The 15,792-nt window shown below is 39.7% G+C and overlaps 1 protein-coding gene across 2 annotated transcripts; it reads right to left on the reverse strand.

The window, feature by feature from the left end:
* Positions 1–2,179: 2,179 nt before the first annotated feature.
* On the reverse strand, positions 2,180–11,742 carry UBE2J2 (ubiquitin conjugating enzyme E2 J2). 2 transcript variants are annotated; one of them, XM_069782639.1, is made up of 7 exons: positions 11,537–11,742; positions 9,600–9,730; positions 9,336–9,376; positions 8,388–8,490; positions 8,136–8,274; positions 7,561–7,641; positions 2,180–5,620 (listed from the first exon to the last, which is right to left on the reverse strand). In XM_069782639.1, exons 2-7 carry the CDS (start codon positions 9,728–9,730, stop codon positions 5,336–5,338), a joined length of 780 nt encoding a protein of 259 aa, XP_069638740.1. In that variant the 5' UTR covers positions 11,537–11,742; the 3' UTR covers positions 2,180–5,335. The 2 variants fall into 2 exon arrangements, with proteins under 2 accessions (XP_069638740.1, XP_069638741.1); XM_069782640.1 differs by lacking the exon at positions 11,537–11,742 and adding an exon at positions 11,276–11,530.
* Between the last annotated feature and the right edge of the window lie 4,050 nt (positions 11,743–15,792).

A 15,792-nucleotide genomic window follows, 5' to 3' on the forward strand; every position in this document is an offset into this window, starting at 1 on the left:
TCTCTGAGCTTAGCACCATTGCAGCAATAACGGGAACAGGTAAGACCGTAACAATATCAATTCTGCATGAGGAAAACTTTTAAGTAGGGAAGATATTATAAGAAGCCACATTTACATTTCAAAACAGTGTGTAAGAACCCAAACACAGTGTTTGCAAACACTGTAAGAAGTGTGTGTAAAGCTAGAGAGGAAACTGAAGAGGCTGGCAAGAAATAGGCAGTTTGATCTTTCAATCTCTACTTATGCAATTCACCTTTTACTCAAGATAGATCTTACCTAACTATGTTAAGAATAATATCCAAAGGACAAAAGGTCAAAAGCTAGGATTTTCCCAGAGTCCCCCACTGTAGATATATCGAACAATTCCTAAGCCTTGGTACAGATGGTGATTTTTTTAAGCCAATGCAGTAGAAGGCACATTACCCTTCACTGACATACACACACCCACCCCTGCTTCATAGCAGATAAAGGTCTAGAGTACTCCCATGATAGATCCCTTAGGTTTAAATGTGAAGTTTCCCGGGGGGGCGACCGCTCAGGATTGCGACCCACGCGGGATCGCGACGCCATCTCGTGGCACATCCACGGAAAGACCGAGACGCTGGGTGAAAGAGGGAATCGCTTGCTGTGATTCCTGAGGCGTCTCTTGCCGTGGGCTCTTTGGAGGGACCCAGGTGTGAAGTAACGCTGTCAGGGCAAAGCTTTATTCTACCATGTAGGCGATTTTTCCACTGAAAACATTATTTTTCTGGTTTAAGAAGTAAGAGCTGGCCTTGGCGAGGCAGCGGAAAAAGTATCCTCTTGTACACTATTTGTCTTCCCGTGACCAGGTTGCAGTATAAGCCACCAATGGCAACAAATTATTAGCAAAAATTATTCAGAGACATTAAAAATACCTTCTGAAGCACAGGGCTTAAGGTAACAATTCTAATGACAAATTATGAGCTTGCTCTTCTGAAGAAAAGACAGCTCATCGCTTGCTGACTGCTTACACATTTAAGGCAAGTTGGAGAATCCATCAGATGGGCAAGAAGCATCTTAATTCTTTGGCCTTCTGTATATGGGAGCATCTCCCATTTAATACTCAGCTAGATACACACTATCAACACCCACGATCAGGTTCAAAGCCAAATACTCGTGCAAATACAATAGAAGGTGGGTTTTTACCCCCCCTACAGAATTTGTCTAGGGTAGGGGAAGAACAACATCCTCGCAGCAAGAATCCTCTGTAACTACATGGATCTGAAATGCAGCAACACAGCTATCCTCATCTGACTCATTCCTTACTAACACAAGCACTAAAAAAACCCTGAAGCAGGGCAACTGACAAAATGAAAAGCACTAAGTCTAAACAATGGAGTTCAAACAAACTCCAGGCACAAGAACTGTTCTAAGTAAAAAAGGCAAATACCAGCATTATTAAGGAAAACGCATCATTTCATAAAACAAATTAGGACACAGCTCAGCCCTGGCTGATGTCAGTCAAGCAAAAAAAAAAATCTCACTTCCATCAAGTTATGAAGAAATTGCTATTACAAACAACTATGTTTTGGAACCACACACACAACTGGAATGCCAGTCCAAAAATCAAATTCTAAAAGTCAAAAGCAAAGGCAGCCTCCGAATAACATTCACTGGTTTACACAGAACTGAAGCTATCTCTAACTAGAGACGTAGATAACTGAAGCTGTGTAGGTATCACAGAACTAGCTATCCAGATGTTAAGGGAACAGCGGTAGAACCAAGTCAATCTGTACTCAAACAGCAACTGCCGAGTTAGTAGCAAGGTTCCAGTATTTTTTCTTCTTCAGAGACTTCATCACTGTTGGCAAAAACAGTGAAACAGCATCTTACAGTGGCTCCTACGTGTCTCAGAGTAGGTGCTGAAAACAGGTACTACTGCACTACAATGGCAGTTGTGACATTTATGTCATTATAGAACAAATACCTCTCTGTAGAGAAACTGCATTATCAAACAAAAGATCTAGAAGTTACTACCTGTAGGTCACCCTGGAGGTGTTTTACCACAGACGTAAGGGATATCAGACTAAAGGGGGGGGGGTAAAAAAAAAATCTGGAGGTGGGAGAGATGCAGTTTTGCCATAGTTTTTGTTTTCTAGTCCATATATATCCAGTTAGATTTCTTCCCAGTGATTCCCAAAAACAGTCCCACGACGTGTAAATTTTATCATGAATGTTTATTATGAACAAACAACTTTACAATGCAGTCATTTCTACTCCTCAGTACATGCTTGAAGTAAGATAACTTCCACAACCTCGAAATCTTAGGGGGAGAAAAGTTATGACTACATACAAATCCAGGATTTTAAAAATCAAGAGATCTTTAAAGGTGACCACTGAGACGTCTTCCTATTCAAGCTGCAAAAACTCCCTACCACCTGCGTATAACAATCTTACAGAAATCTATGAAATTGCAGCATGAAAGTGAAGGGCCAGACATTTGTTCGAATATGTACTGAGGGACAGCTTTTAGTTTTATTACATTAAGTAATGCACTGCTTCAGGGCATGATAATATTTTTGCATGGCAAAGAATGGTTTACTCCATCTAATGACTTTGGTAACAAAAAGATCAGATACTGCATACTATTATAAATTCTTTTAAAAAACACAAAACAGTAAAACCTACACAAAAGGGAATAAATCTTCCGTTACCAAAGGCAAGGAGCAAGGAGATGTATCAAAATCTTGTAAGCCATAGGTGCGAGGGTTCAGTCAGCTATTGCTCCTAGCTTTCAACAAATGGCACCTGAAATGACTGTCAGGTCTTTCTCTGAATCCAAGGTACTGAAGAGAAACTGCAATTGGAAGTTTTGTTTTTTAAATACAACCAATCCTCAGAAAAAATGCAGCATGTCCAGGGTTTAACCAAAGTTTTTTTGTTTCCAATTGTGGCACATACTTAGAACAAGAGACCCACCTTCAAATGCTTGGGCGTAGCTTAAGGCCAACTTCTTGTCACATAATAAAATGCCTTTTATTCAACATCTCCAGATTTTACTAGTTCTTTTACCTTGGTTAGGTACATTCCACAAAGGATGCAAACACACCATGCCCAAGGTCTCCTTGCCTTTGTCTTCATTTACGTGGACAAATGAACTTCCATAAGATAAGAAGATAAACATAGACAACCAATTATAAGCTTCTGTCGGTAGGCGATGTCAATGGTAATAAAAGGCATTGCGAGAACACAAAAATGTTTGAATGATACTAAGATCTATGAGGCAGAACAGCCTCAGCTACAGGTCCATATGCTTTGAGAAAAAAAAAATCAGCCTGACAAGCAATCTTGAAAAATCCTATCACTGCAGGAAAGACACGACACTCCCCCTTCCTTTCCAGAACAACCCCAGACCAACAGAACATAATTGTTTCTAGATAGATACAACTGGTGCTTCTCTTTTTACAAGAGCTGATTAAGCACATACAAGAGGTAAATTAAAAAATAGTTATAAATAAGATTTGGTAAAACCACAAAATAAAAAAAAAACCCCAAAGATTTATAAATACATTTTAAAATCCAGCCTTTTCCAAATTCCATCCACACACACCTCATCTCCTCCTTCCCTTCCTTACCTCAGTAAGGACTGCTTTAAGATTTCTTTAGTATAGAGCTGTTCTGCTAGTTTTGGTAATTCCTACCTATTGCAGAGAATTGGTCACATTTATTGATGCTCTAAGCTGCATGGCTCATGGGTTAACAGTAGATTTTCGCTTACAATTCAAGATAACAAGGAGAAGCAGAGAGAGAAGAAATCTGAAAGGTAAAATAAAACAGTTTTGAAAACATTCTTAAATACATGAGGTAATATTTATTTGGGCTCTTCAAAATACTTAAAGTAAGACTATGCAGTGAGATGCAGAGCTTTTTACCCTATCACCTTTGACAGTTTGTTGTACCATTAACAGTGAGTGCATTCTTCCCCAGATGACTAGGCATCACTGTCAATTATGAAAGGCACATTAAGTTTGCCTCTGATGAAACAAAGCATTTGGATACAATTAAGCAGGGGGGGACGGGGACCAAGCAAACTGAGTTAAAAAAGTAATGGCAGACAGACTTTTGAACTACCCTAGGAGCTTTAGTGTTTATCCACAGTCCTGTAATCCCATGAACAAACATCGGTATTTCAGTCATCAATTGTCTGTAGGGGAAGTGATGAACTTACACCTAAAAGCAAAAAGCTTCTAGGATCTCAAGACAAATTAGAAGGGTTTGGAGTTCAGTTTTTGGGGGTGTGTTCCTTTTTTTAAGAGTTTATGCAAATCATCAAGTAAGCAAGCAGAACTAATTTTAAGGGTTTACTTCAGCTAGTGACACTTCAGATGAATTCAGTTGACTCTGAAGAAGCTGGTTTGTTATTCAGAATCATTTGTCTTTTTATCTTCACAAGGGCTAGGTTACTTCATTTACCAAAGCCCAAGAAATCCAGAGAAGATTTTCTGAATACACAAGCAACTCTCCATCGGTGTGTGCAATTTTATTATTTTTTCAACAGTGGCACCTTGTGATCAAAATTAAGTATTACAGCTTTCAAATAGAACATCTCCCAGAATGGAAATCTGTAAGTGAACAAATCTAAAACAATACTGGATATGGGTATCCCCACTAAAGATTGATTCATATGCTTCTTCTTGCTAATCATTCCTAAAGGCTGACAGCTGCACTTCTTGTAGCCCAAATAAAACCTTCAATGACATTGTGACAATTTAGACAACACATTTAACACACATGGTGTTATTTTCCCACTCATCTAATCACTATTGACTAGATATGCAATGATGTTTTCTATTTTAAAAAAGAAACCAGCAATCTTCTGTAGCATCAATGTTCACATTAACCAAACCCTTATCAAGTCCACATGAAATCTCTACTTGAATCATCTCAGCACCTGTACAGACTCTTCCCTAATGAAAATAAAATATGATATGCATAAATTGTGAAATTTTAAAAATTGTTCAATGAAGTAAAAAGCCTTATTTGCTTAAGATTTTCAAATTTCAAATAACAGATGGAGAACTGCTATAAAAATCAAAGCACTAGAAATGTTAGCGTCTCATCAATAATGCTTTGACTTGTTTATGAGCCACTACTAGATAGTAGCAAGGACAAGAGGATCTGCGAGCAGAACTTCTTTTAGTTTTCTGACTAATCAAAGCTACTCCATTTCCCAAACATAACCCATGAGCCAACCAATGTTCTACCTGCAACTTGGTAAAACAAATATTTATCCCAGTGTCAGAGTCAGATGCCCAAAGAGTCCCACTCATTCTGCAACTACCACTAATTTGGTCTTGGTTTTCTTTTATTATCCTCATTCTTGCGCTATGCTTCTCAGTACATACTTGACTGTGTAGGCAAAGGCTGCAAAACCAACTATAACAAACAAGTTCGCCAAAGCTCCGCCTAAAAGTCCATGGTTACGATTGGCCTGTTGGAGACCTGGATGATTGGCAGGTGCCAATGGTACATGCCCATTAAGAAGGGGTATTCCATTCTGACCGTAGTGTGCTTCCCCATCAGGGACAACATCTGGTAAAGGGAGGGATGGAGGTCTGTTATTGAGCTCTTCTTGTGCTTTCTGTTTTTGCTTAATCTCCTGGAGAAAGAAAAAAGAAAACTGAATAGCTGGAAGTGAAAGTGGTGAAGCTATTGAGTGTTTTGAAAAGATTTCAGAACCCAAGTTCTTACATAACTTTTAGGAAAAGGATATGGTACACTTCTTCACGTTAAAGGTCTTTTAAACCAAATTAACTGCATTACATATATTTGTACAGTCTCCCCAACTTCTTCCCAAGTGGCCTACTACAGTAGTTGACACTAACAATCATTCGGCCAAGTTTATTTTTAGTTCACATGTACATTTTCCGAGAAGCCTTTTTTCAGAAATGAGAAATTCTTGCATGTCCAGCTTGTTTTGAATGCAAGACATTGAAAAAAAAAAAAAAAAAGAAGAAAGCAATGATAGAAGCTTAGAAAGATTAGAACTACAAGTATTACATGTTAAAAATCTGCCTGTACTTGGAATGCAACAGCAGTTATCTATTACTGTATTCAGAGTTTCCCGACAATTTAGGTATTGGCAAAACAGTACTGCAGAAAGTATTTCCGATTCTCTGGCATTCCTGTAACTGGTAAGAAAATGCAATTAAAACCTTCAGTTCAGAATTATCTGCGTGAGGAAGAAAGGAAATGGAAATAAAACTTTTCTTTTCCTAAAGGCTGTCCCAAAAGGAGACAAAGAGAGAGAATGGTTTTTAAACTAGAGCTTTGTGAGTACCTTTAAGAATAATAATAGATGAATCAAAACTGAAGTTCCATAAGCACTCACTGCTCTGCCCAAAGAGGCCATTTCTGTCTGTGGACAATGTTTACTTCACTAGCTGGGCTCATACATTTATGACCTCAGGTTATCTCTAACAAAAACAAACATCTCTCAAGCTTAAGAAAACAGCTGGAAAAAGGCTCTCCTGTATCTTTTCCCTACTCTCCTACAGCATATATTCTTTGTGCAATAATTAAGACTTGCAATTTGGTGGAATTTGTACAACCCAAAGCAGTTTGCCTGACAAATTCTATGCCTAGAATTCCAAACTACAATGAGCATCAGCACCATAATATTGTAACTCCAGAGTCACAAAAAAGAGTCCATAACAGAAAACTGTTCCCATTCATATGGTATGCAAAATATTAACTCCCAAAGTCTAAACAGCAGGCTGAAAGAACTGAGTTTCTTCAGTAAGAAGTTACAGGGAAGGAACCATCTTGAGACAGGAGTGAAGAAAGGAGCATCCTTCATTTGTAATAGGCGAGAACTTTTAGAGCCAAGTATCATCAGTGGAAATTGGCTAGAGAATCCCAGAGGTCTGAATGAAGTGAGATACTTTTTTTTTTTTCTTTTCTTTCTTTCTTAAACTTGTACCATCTATATACTGTTGTCTGGCTGAAGGGTAACGATTTTCAGAACCTTATAAAAAGCAAATTTCTATATCCTTCAGCTGTTACCTAGACATGACAACATAAACTGTGTATCAACACACCTAAGGTTAGTGTTGTGCAAAGATACATACCCTAAAAACATATAACCCATTCTCAGAAGTTAAGCAGAAAGAATATAAGTTTCTAATCTTAAAGGAGAATTAAGAAAAAAAAAAATAGCCTAGGATATTGATGGACCAAGTCCAGATACACAAAGATTAGTCCTACACAAACTCAAGAAAACACAGTATACAATTCTAAAATATTGGGACCGCAACCATGTCTGCTGCATGTGCAGCTCAGTCAAGGCTATGATACCAATCCTAAATACACACATTTGATTCTCTATACAATGGATCTTTGTGCAGCAGAAAAACAATTCCATTTCACAATTCAAGTTTTTAATTCTTACACACAGCAAAAGTGCCTTTTGAAAGCATTCCAAGATTGACAAAAGTAGCTACTGTCTGGGAAAAGTCCTAAACAATTAGTTTACAGATCTATACAGAGAAGTTGAAGAACTACAGAAAACAAATTTATTGCACAGATTAATTCCCTTACCTCCACTACTTCAGGGAAGAGCTCACAGAAGACTTTATCTTTTAAATTAAATGCTAAGCTTTGTGCAGCTAGCTGTCTTTTCTGCGGAGAAATAAAAGTTATCAGCAGTTGCATATAAATGAAGTTAATATACTTTAATTCAACATCTGATTATTTCCCAAAAGAATGGTGCAAACCACTAGCCAACTAGTTTCTAACATTTAAAACTTCATACTTGTGAATATTATTCACTACAACAGACATTTCTAGACTTAAGTTATGTTCTCAATTCTTCATCTTATGAGATTAGTGTTCTGTACTAGTGTGCCTGCTTGGCAGACACTTCAAGAGGAAGGAAGGAGAAAGTCCTAACCATACAGTTTACTAAAAGGGATTTTAAGTTCTGTAAGAAATCCCCTCCCCATCCCCACACCGCCTCAAATTGACTTGATTCATCTGCCCATCATCTGTAGTAGGCAACAACATATTCTTTTCTGAGATATCAAAATGCCAGCTGCTGCTGCTGTTTTAACTTTGAGGTCACATTCAACATTCCCTAAGCTGACAAAAGGTGTATCTCACAGTCTGGAGCTTACTGTGAACTCTGACGTCTCTATGCTGCCCAGTGTGGGGCCCTTTTCCACCATAAAACTAAGAAGGCCTGTCAAGATCGTCGAGACTGACCAAGCTGGATTCCATGTATCCGGGTGGAAATCAGTGATTGAAAGACACAACCTTCAAAAGGATAAAACAAGCAGCGTGTTTTATTTTTGCCATTAAAATTATTACATATTATAGATATTACTAAAATGGTGTTAATTGCTTAAGTGTTAGAAGAAAATCCTTACCTTGTATTACACTTAAACCTTCCATTAGGTGTAATCATATAAATACTAGGAGGTTTAAAAGGAAATTCTCTGGGGAATATTAGTTTCCCATGATAATAGCCACCTGCATTACATAAAGAGATGAATTACTTATTTTGCATGAAGATGAAGTCCTAAGCTGCTACTCGAAATGGGCCAAATAAAACCCTTCACTTGTCTCCTTCTCCCCCTCACACTAAAGAGATCAAGCACATGATCTCGTGCCTCTAAAACACAAGAATAATCCAATCCTGCAGTAGATTTACTTTGGAGGCAATTCTCTCACATGCATATTACAAACAGTATGTTCTGTTGTCAAGTCTGTAATACATTTAAGGAAAACCAGCCAAAGTGTATTTAATACAATACAAATGGGTTAGTTTTCCAGAAACGCAGCTAACTGCAAATACAATCCTATGAAGAATCCAATTTCAAAAAGATTTTGAGAGGCTCCAGAAGACATTGCAAAATATGTGACTACAACAAATTAATAAGGCTTTTACATTCCTCACTTTCTCCAGAGAAATTCGTAAAGAGAATATATGTCTCAGTTCACTGAGAACATTCATATGTTAACAAAATGGGATGTTCTGAAATATATCTTTGACTGTCACAGACTATCTAAAGTGAGGTATCTGCTCTAAGACCTTTAGCAGTTACTTAGTAGGAAGTTACCTGCCTTCAGTTTAACCTAAATGTGGTTTTGTTAGAATCCTTGATAACAGAAAAATTACTAATAGACAGCAGTACCACTACCTCTTTTTCAACAAGCTATCACACAAGTCACAGACGGCTTTGAAACTGCGCTAACAGTTTTTAGAGCTATTTACAGTACTTATATTTTGCCCATTCAAACAGGCATGTAATTACTCAGGCATACCAATCATAACATAAAGCACATGCACGCTTTTGCTACATGCTAACTTTTACCTTCATAGGGAGTCATTTCAGGTCCCCGTACAACATAGTGCCTAAGACAAAGAAGGAAATTTAAACAAAATGAAAGCCATCACACAATCAGCTATCAATTTCTCTAGAAAAATGAAGATGAACATCACTTCAGCAAAAATTTCATACTCCACCTCCCAAAACCAAGATTCCCATACAATCTGTAGGACTGAGGGAGTCAGACTTGATGACCTGGAAAATCTTATTCTCTCCACAAGTAAGCGAACAGTTAATTCTAATTCTTACCATTCAAGGATATTAGATGGGAGGGGCTCTGCACAGATATAAGGCACTGGATCTTTCTTAATTCGAAGGTAGTCTTGTTTAAGTCTCTGTGTTGCTGTCGTTGGTGCTCTCTTATTACTGTTGTTGCTCATCTAGTTTTTAAAAAATATATATAAATACAATCTCAATACAATCTTAATAGACACAGAGCTACTATGTTCCAGATTTTTGCAAAAATCTACTTTACAGAATTTTTTTTAAAATATAAATTAAATTACCATACCTTTTAAGTGGCAAGAACCATGCAAAAATCTTAACTAACACAGACTCCTAAAAGACTCTGTATATTGTCAAAATGGGAAAACAATCCTTCCAGAACACTGCTGTTTAAATATCACAGTGAATTGCCACCATGAAAATATGCTGCGCTGTAGAACTCACTTGAACTCTTAATAAGCAGTCCTGCGTTTAGGCTGCACACACATCATTATGACACTATTTTAAAAGGCTTATTCTTTTTGAGTAATTAATTTCCCTATTCAGTTTGAATATCTATTATGTAAATTTGCCCACAATTTAAATTCATTCCGTGTTTCTACACATCCAGTTATTTGAAATAAGTACCAAACAAAAAACCACAATAACCTTATTACTGACTTTCAGGTGAAGGATTTTAACTTTAATCTGCTGCCTGCTTAAGAGTCAGTTGAATTTACAGAAGGAAACCTCTGAGCCAGATTATTCTCTTCCAGATAAACAAAGACCTCATCCAAAATGAGACAAGTCAGTGCAAAGAAAGGAAATTCCAAGCTGCTTACAAGACAAAGAAAGCATCAGCCCCTACAATGTACCTACAGAACATGTACCAATTAACAACTGCAATTTTACTCCCTTTCCCCCCGATAAATTTAGCAAGTTACTTAGCTTTATACATGGAAATTCAAGCAAGAACAAAAAGGAAAGATTTTACAAACAGCTTGTATAAAGAGATAAGACAATGCTTGCAATATGACAGCAGCATTTGACACATACATTCCTATGACCCTTCCTATTCCTTTACTTCGAACAGATAGCCAAGTACAATAAAGAAATAATATTTAAACCATAAGCAACAAGTGTATGTGGTCAAATATTCAAACCCTCCTCAAAATACAGGCGTTTAACCTGGTTTTTTTCAGAATTACTGTAAATCGTTTGAATCATACAGCATTTTTTCTTGAAGGAAGCCACACGTGTTTTTAAGTCACACCTCTTGAAATCATAAAATTAAGAATTCTTCTCCAAAGAAGTCAGCTTTGACTTCAAAACATAGATTAAATCACAGCCTTTTAATTTAACACAATTACTTGTTCTGAAGTCCTGCAATAGCGCCGCTCACTGCGGACTGCAAAAACACGCTGAATTATTTTACAGCACTAAGTATAGTTATTGGGATTTTAACACCCCCTCAAAGCCTTATCCGAAGGGACATTCGTATCTTAAACGCGGAAAATAAACGGCAACATTAACAGAACGTTGCCCGCAAACCCCTTTTCCCATCTCGACAATCCAATTTACCAGAAGCCAGCAAGAAAGCAACCGGCCAGTGTTTAGACAGCCATGATGCGCCCAAGCCCTGCTCCCAGCCCGGCAGGGTGGATCAGGGAACTAAGACAAGGGCACCACAGGTCCCCGGCCCCCCAGGCCCCCACACCTGCCTTGTGGAACGACAGCCAGCGCCTCTTTCTGCGGGTAACCGTGACCCCGGCCCTGCCGGCGGCCGCTCCGTGCCTGAGGAGACGGGCAGCGAGCGAAGAAGGAGCAAGAGGCGACAACCGGGGAGCTCACGGCCTACAGCGAACCGGCTGCCCGCCACAGGTCCCCGTCAGGCCGGGGAAGGGAGGGAGGCAGCCGGTCCAGCCCTCCCTGCTCCTTCAGCTCCCTCATGGGCTCGCCCCGCCGGCCCAGGCCCCGCTCACCTCTCCCTGCTAGAGCAGGCCCCTCCACCGCCGAGGACGGCCCCACCTGCCCGCAGCCGGAGGCTCAAGCGAGGGAGGGAAGGAGGGAGAAAGAGAAGGGAGCGCCGCGAAGAAGAAAGCGGGCAGGGCCGCGACCCCCGCGCCTCCCCGCTGCGGCGCGACCGCGGCTCCTAGCCAAGATGGCGGCGCGGGGAGGCGGGGCCAAAGCAGTGCTGGCGTCTCCTTCCGGGAAGGAGCCGCCCCACTTCCGGGCCGCCAGTGCCTTACGCACAGCTCAGCTGACTTCCGCTTCCGGCTTCCCCTTCTCATCCGCGATGGCGGCCCGAGGGAGCTGGGGAAGGGGATGGTCCAGCCCGGTGCTCTCGGGACACGGTGGCCTGAAGCTGGCGCGTTTCCTGGGCTGCAGCAGGCCGCGCCGTTAGGAGGGCGTCGGGGAGCGGTGGCGTTGTCAAGGCAGAAGGTCAACCGCGAGGAAAAAAAAGTAGCGATGACGAAAGTCCGGTGTGCTTCGACGTCGCCGCTCGATTATTACGGCTTTGCATAAGATTGTATTTGGGAGGGACCCCGGGATTGTCTTGGTTTTGCCTTTCCTGGAAAAAGAATGGGTTGTACGCGGTTTTTTGCTGTAAGTCTCCTGAATCTTTTCTTCAAATTCCCAGTGTTCATAAAATGGATAAATCCAAACTCATTTTCAGTCATTCAGTACACGGACAATATTTTTTGCTCCAGGATTCCACCAGTAGGCCCATAAAAGTACAGCAAATCGTTTTGTACCATATTCGTGCATTTGTTGCTTCAGCAATGTTTAAGAAGAGTAAAGCAAGTTACTCCCTTATAGTTAGGAGGCCAAATGTGACAGGAAGACATAGTGTCTATTCACTCTTAATTTAAGATAGCGTATCCAGACCATCTTAGGAGAAAACATTGCAAAATCTTGCTCCATTGAAGTGAAGACAGCGTTCTCCTCTGTCTCACATCCTTAGCTGACTGTCTGGCACAACTGAACACAGCCCTTAAGGGATTACGTGAGATGCCTATGCTTGAAAGATTGTGGAGTGTTTTGTAACACACACAGTTCCACCTGGCCTTTACATCCTTCTTGGCACAATAAGCATGTTGAATAAGGTACACTAAAATCATATTTCTATGCCACTTTGTGCAAGACGGGATTTAGCAGACATCAGTCATGATGGTCTTTTTCTAAAGATTGCACCTCAGCCTTTATTGGCATGGTTATGCTAACCTCTTCTCTCTGGTGATTTGAGTCCAACTCGAGACTGAGTTTCAGATACATTGAATCTGAATGCTTGCATTTCCTGTTGTAGTTGTTCACACAAAAAATCACCAACCAATTAAATACTCCTCTTCAAAAGACTAAGTAGTAACCTATTTGCGGTTAACATTTAATGTTTTGGCATTTCGGTTGTCACCTATATACTGAATTGTATCCCAATTGAGAGGAATTTTTTGCTCGCTCCCTTCTGATGCTTTTCTTGCAGAGCTTTTGAAATTTGCAACTCAGATAATGTTTGTGAAAGGGAGTTCATGCGGTCTGATTATCCAAGATTTAATTTAAAAAACATAAGGAAGAGATTGGCTCCTGGTTTATACATCTGCGTTTAGCAGTCTAGGTGTAGAGCATAACCACTGTACTGTATTCGTTAACTATTAGCATACGTATTAGTTTAAGGGAAAGTGTACCTCTGTTGCTGGGCTAATAATCTCACTTTATTGCCTCAGGTGAAACGAAAAGGCAGAAAAGAAAATGATTGAGTTGCCCAGAGAGTTTGCAACTCCCATAGACGGGACTGCGTGACTGCAATAAAGGCCAGAATTTTTCTTACCGTTCCAAGAGATGCAGGCATCTTCCACATGAATAGTTCCTGCAATGACCGCAGTTCTCCTCCATGCTTGAGCACTTCTGCACCGGCACCCAACAGAGGGCAGTGGCAGCTCACATACTTTTTAAACTCTTCATTCTGTCTGTTGCCAGAGTAGCATAGGCTGTTGTCCAGACTTGCACTCCTTGTCATGGGTTTGTGGAGATTAATCAACAGCAAGAAGGGGAAAAAAAACCCGGCTTTGATGTCAGTACCTATGGGCAAAAACCAAATTTGAAACCACCTATACGTTTTCAACTTCTCGGTTTCTACAAACCGAGGATTGCAAAATATTGTGTCCTCATAGAATATCTTACTCAAGCACGTCTGTTCGTTTTTAGTGGGAGTATATAGTTTTCATTTATGTCCCAAGCACTGAGGCAGGGTTGTTGATGCAAAGTGACTGTTGTATTAGACCCCAGAGAGGGCTACAGTGGTGCAACAAACTGAAATGATGTTTGGGCTTACAGAATCCCACTGAGAGATGTAACAATTTTTGTTACTTAAGCTTCAAATATGGACTTTTCCAGATGTAGGAAAATGATAGAGATTTTAGGGAAAAAATGCCAATCTGAAATCAAGAAGAGAGAAACTCACCAAACAAAAATATTTTCAGTTTGCTGAGGGGTGTAAACAATTTTATGGTAGTTTCATTTCAAATGTCTAATATTTTCCATGATTACCTCTGACTTCAATCACAATAGCAGGATCTTTCATACACAAAGTGTTCACATGTTCCACCTGTGGTCACGTCAGAACTTTTTGAGTTAGTGAAGTTTATCAAACTGTATCCTTTTCTTTGAACTGCATTGATTTTGGTGCCATGAAATGCTTCAGGGAAAAAATGGTTTGCTTCAAAATAGAAGCAATAGTTTATCTGTTCTGTTTTAATCTCTTACACTCACTCATCCTTATCTAATCTGAGCTCACAGTTTACAAATGCTTGAAGGTTTTGCAGAACAGAAGGAGCTCTTTATTATAAATCATTACTTCAAGATGTAAAGCACTGTATAAATACAAGGTATTATTAGAATGCTGTATTAGCCTACATGTGTTTCACCTAATAAATTCCCCGTGGCAATTTACGTAGTATAATACATACCTAGTTTTATACCCGTGGACTTGAGGACAATTACCTTTTTTTCCTCTGCCACACCATTTTGTCTTCTTTTGTGTTTACGCTAGAATTCCTACTAAGTCATCTAAGTCTAGAAATGTGAGAAACATGTGAACCTGGAGACTGTAATAAAGGCCCCAGAATGCTGAAGGGATTCCAGAGCTCATATTTACACCTCTGACATTCTCTCTGATGTTCCCCAACCCCAAAGTATTTCATGCATAAGTGTGTTGTAATTAACATTCCATTCATCTCTCTGGTATGTTATTCTCAACACTAATGATAGCGTAGAATGAGACTTCTCTCTCAGAGTAGTTTCTTTCTTCTCAGTTGTTTTCCAACATGCAAATGAATCACACTATAGAATTTCCTCTCTCCGTAACATATCTTTGGTGTACTGCGATCATGTCTTGAAGGCTTATTTTAAACCTGGGCTTGGGAAGTCACTAGAATTTCCAGATATGTGCTCTTAAATCATTAAGTGCACCAAGTAAATAAGTACATACTGCTAAATTAACTTGGAAGGTGATTAACTCCAGGACAGAGACAAGTGAGACAGTTCACTATCTCGTAAAGGTTGGAGTTGGTTTTTAATTTGATATGGGCCCCTCAGCAGGATCATGTGGGTAGTTACAGGACATGAAAACATCTTTATGTGCTTGTGAACACCGACCTTTTGTATTATTCTTTAAAAATACATAGCTGTCTGACTTTCACACTGCAGAAAATTTTCCTTTAATTGTAATAGTAAGAAAAGCATTGCAAATTTTCAGGACAGATACAAATAACAGGAATCAGATTTTGTTCTATTTGTGGGTGCCTTTGGGTAAGTCCTTTGCTTCAGTTTCACCATCAAATGAAAGTAGTACTTCATGCACTACTCCACACATGCAGTCAAATGAGTATTTTGAGGCTGACCTTGGTGGATGAAGAAATAATTTGAGAAAGAAAACGTACCCCAAGGAATGTAGTGAGGGTTAATTAATGTTCACAAGTACTCAAATGTAATCTTGTCCAGTAAATGTGGCAATGCTGTGGCTGCTGAGCGTCTCTCTTTAGATTGCCCAGAAGGACAGAGAACACTTGGAAGAACAGCCATGCCTCAAGGCTGCTCAGAACTGAGGATGCCGATGAAATAGAAAGTTCTTGCATCCCAGAAAGACATTTGACACATCCTTGGGGAGGCAATTTCCCCAAGTCCTGTTACCAACAGCCACGTTACAGTGGGATCAGGAGAGGACCTCCTCTCAGATGTACTC

Source organism: Haliaeetus albicilla, chromosome 4 (genome assembly GCF_947461875.1).
Source record: "Haliaeetus albicilla chromosome 4, bHalAlb1.1, whole genome shotgun sequence".
NCBI lineage: Eukaryota > Metazoa > Chordata > Aves > Accipitriformes > Accipitridae > Haliaeetus > Haliaeetus albicilla.

Coding starts and splice junctions, on each gene's coding strand:
- UBE2J2 (XM_069782639.1), bottom strand. CDS start 9,730: ATGAGCAACAACAGTAATAAGAGAGCACCAACGACAGCAACACAGAGA. Junction 9,377..9,599: donor CCATCTAATATCCTTGAATG/GTAAGAATTAGA, acceptor TCTTTGTCTTAG/GCACTATGTTGTACGGGGAC. Junction 8,491..9,335: donor TGAAATGACTCCCTATGAAG/GTAAAAGTTAGC, acceptor TATGTAATGCAG/GTGGCTATTATCATGGGAAA.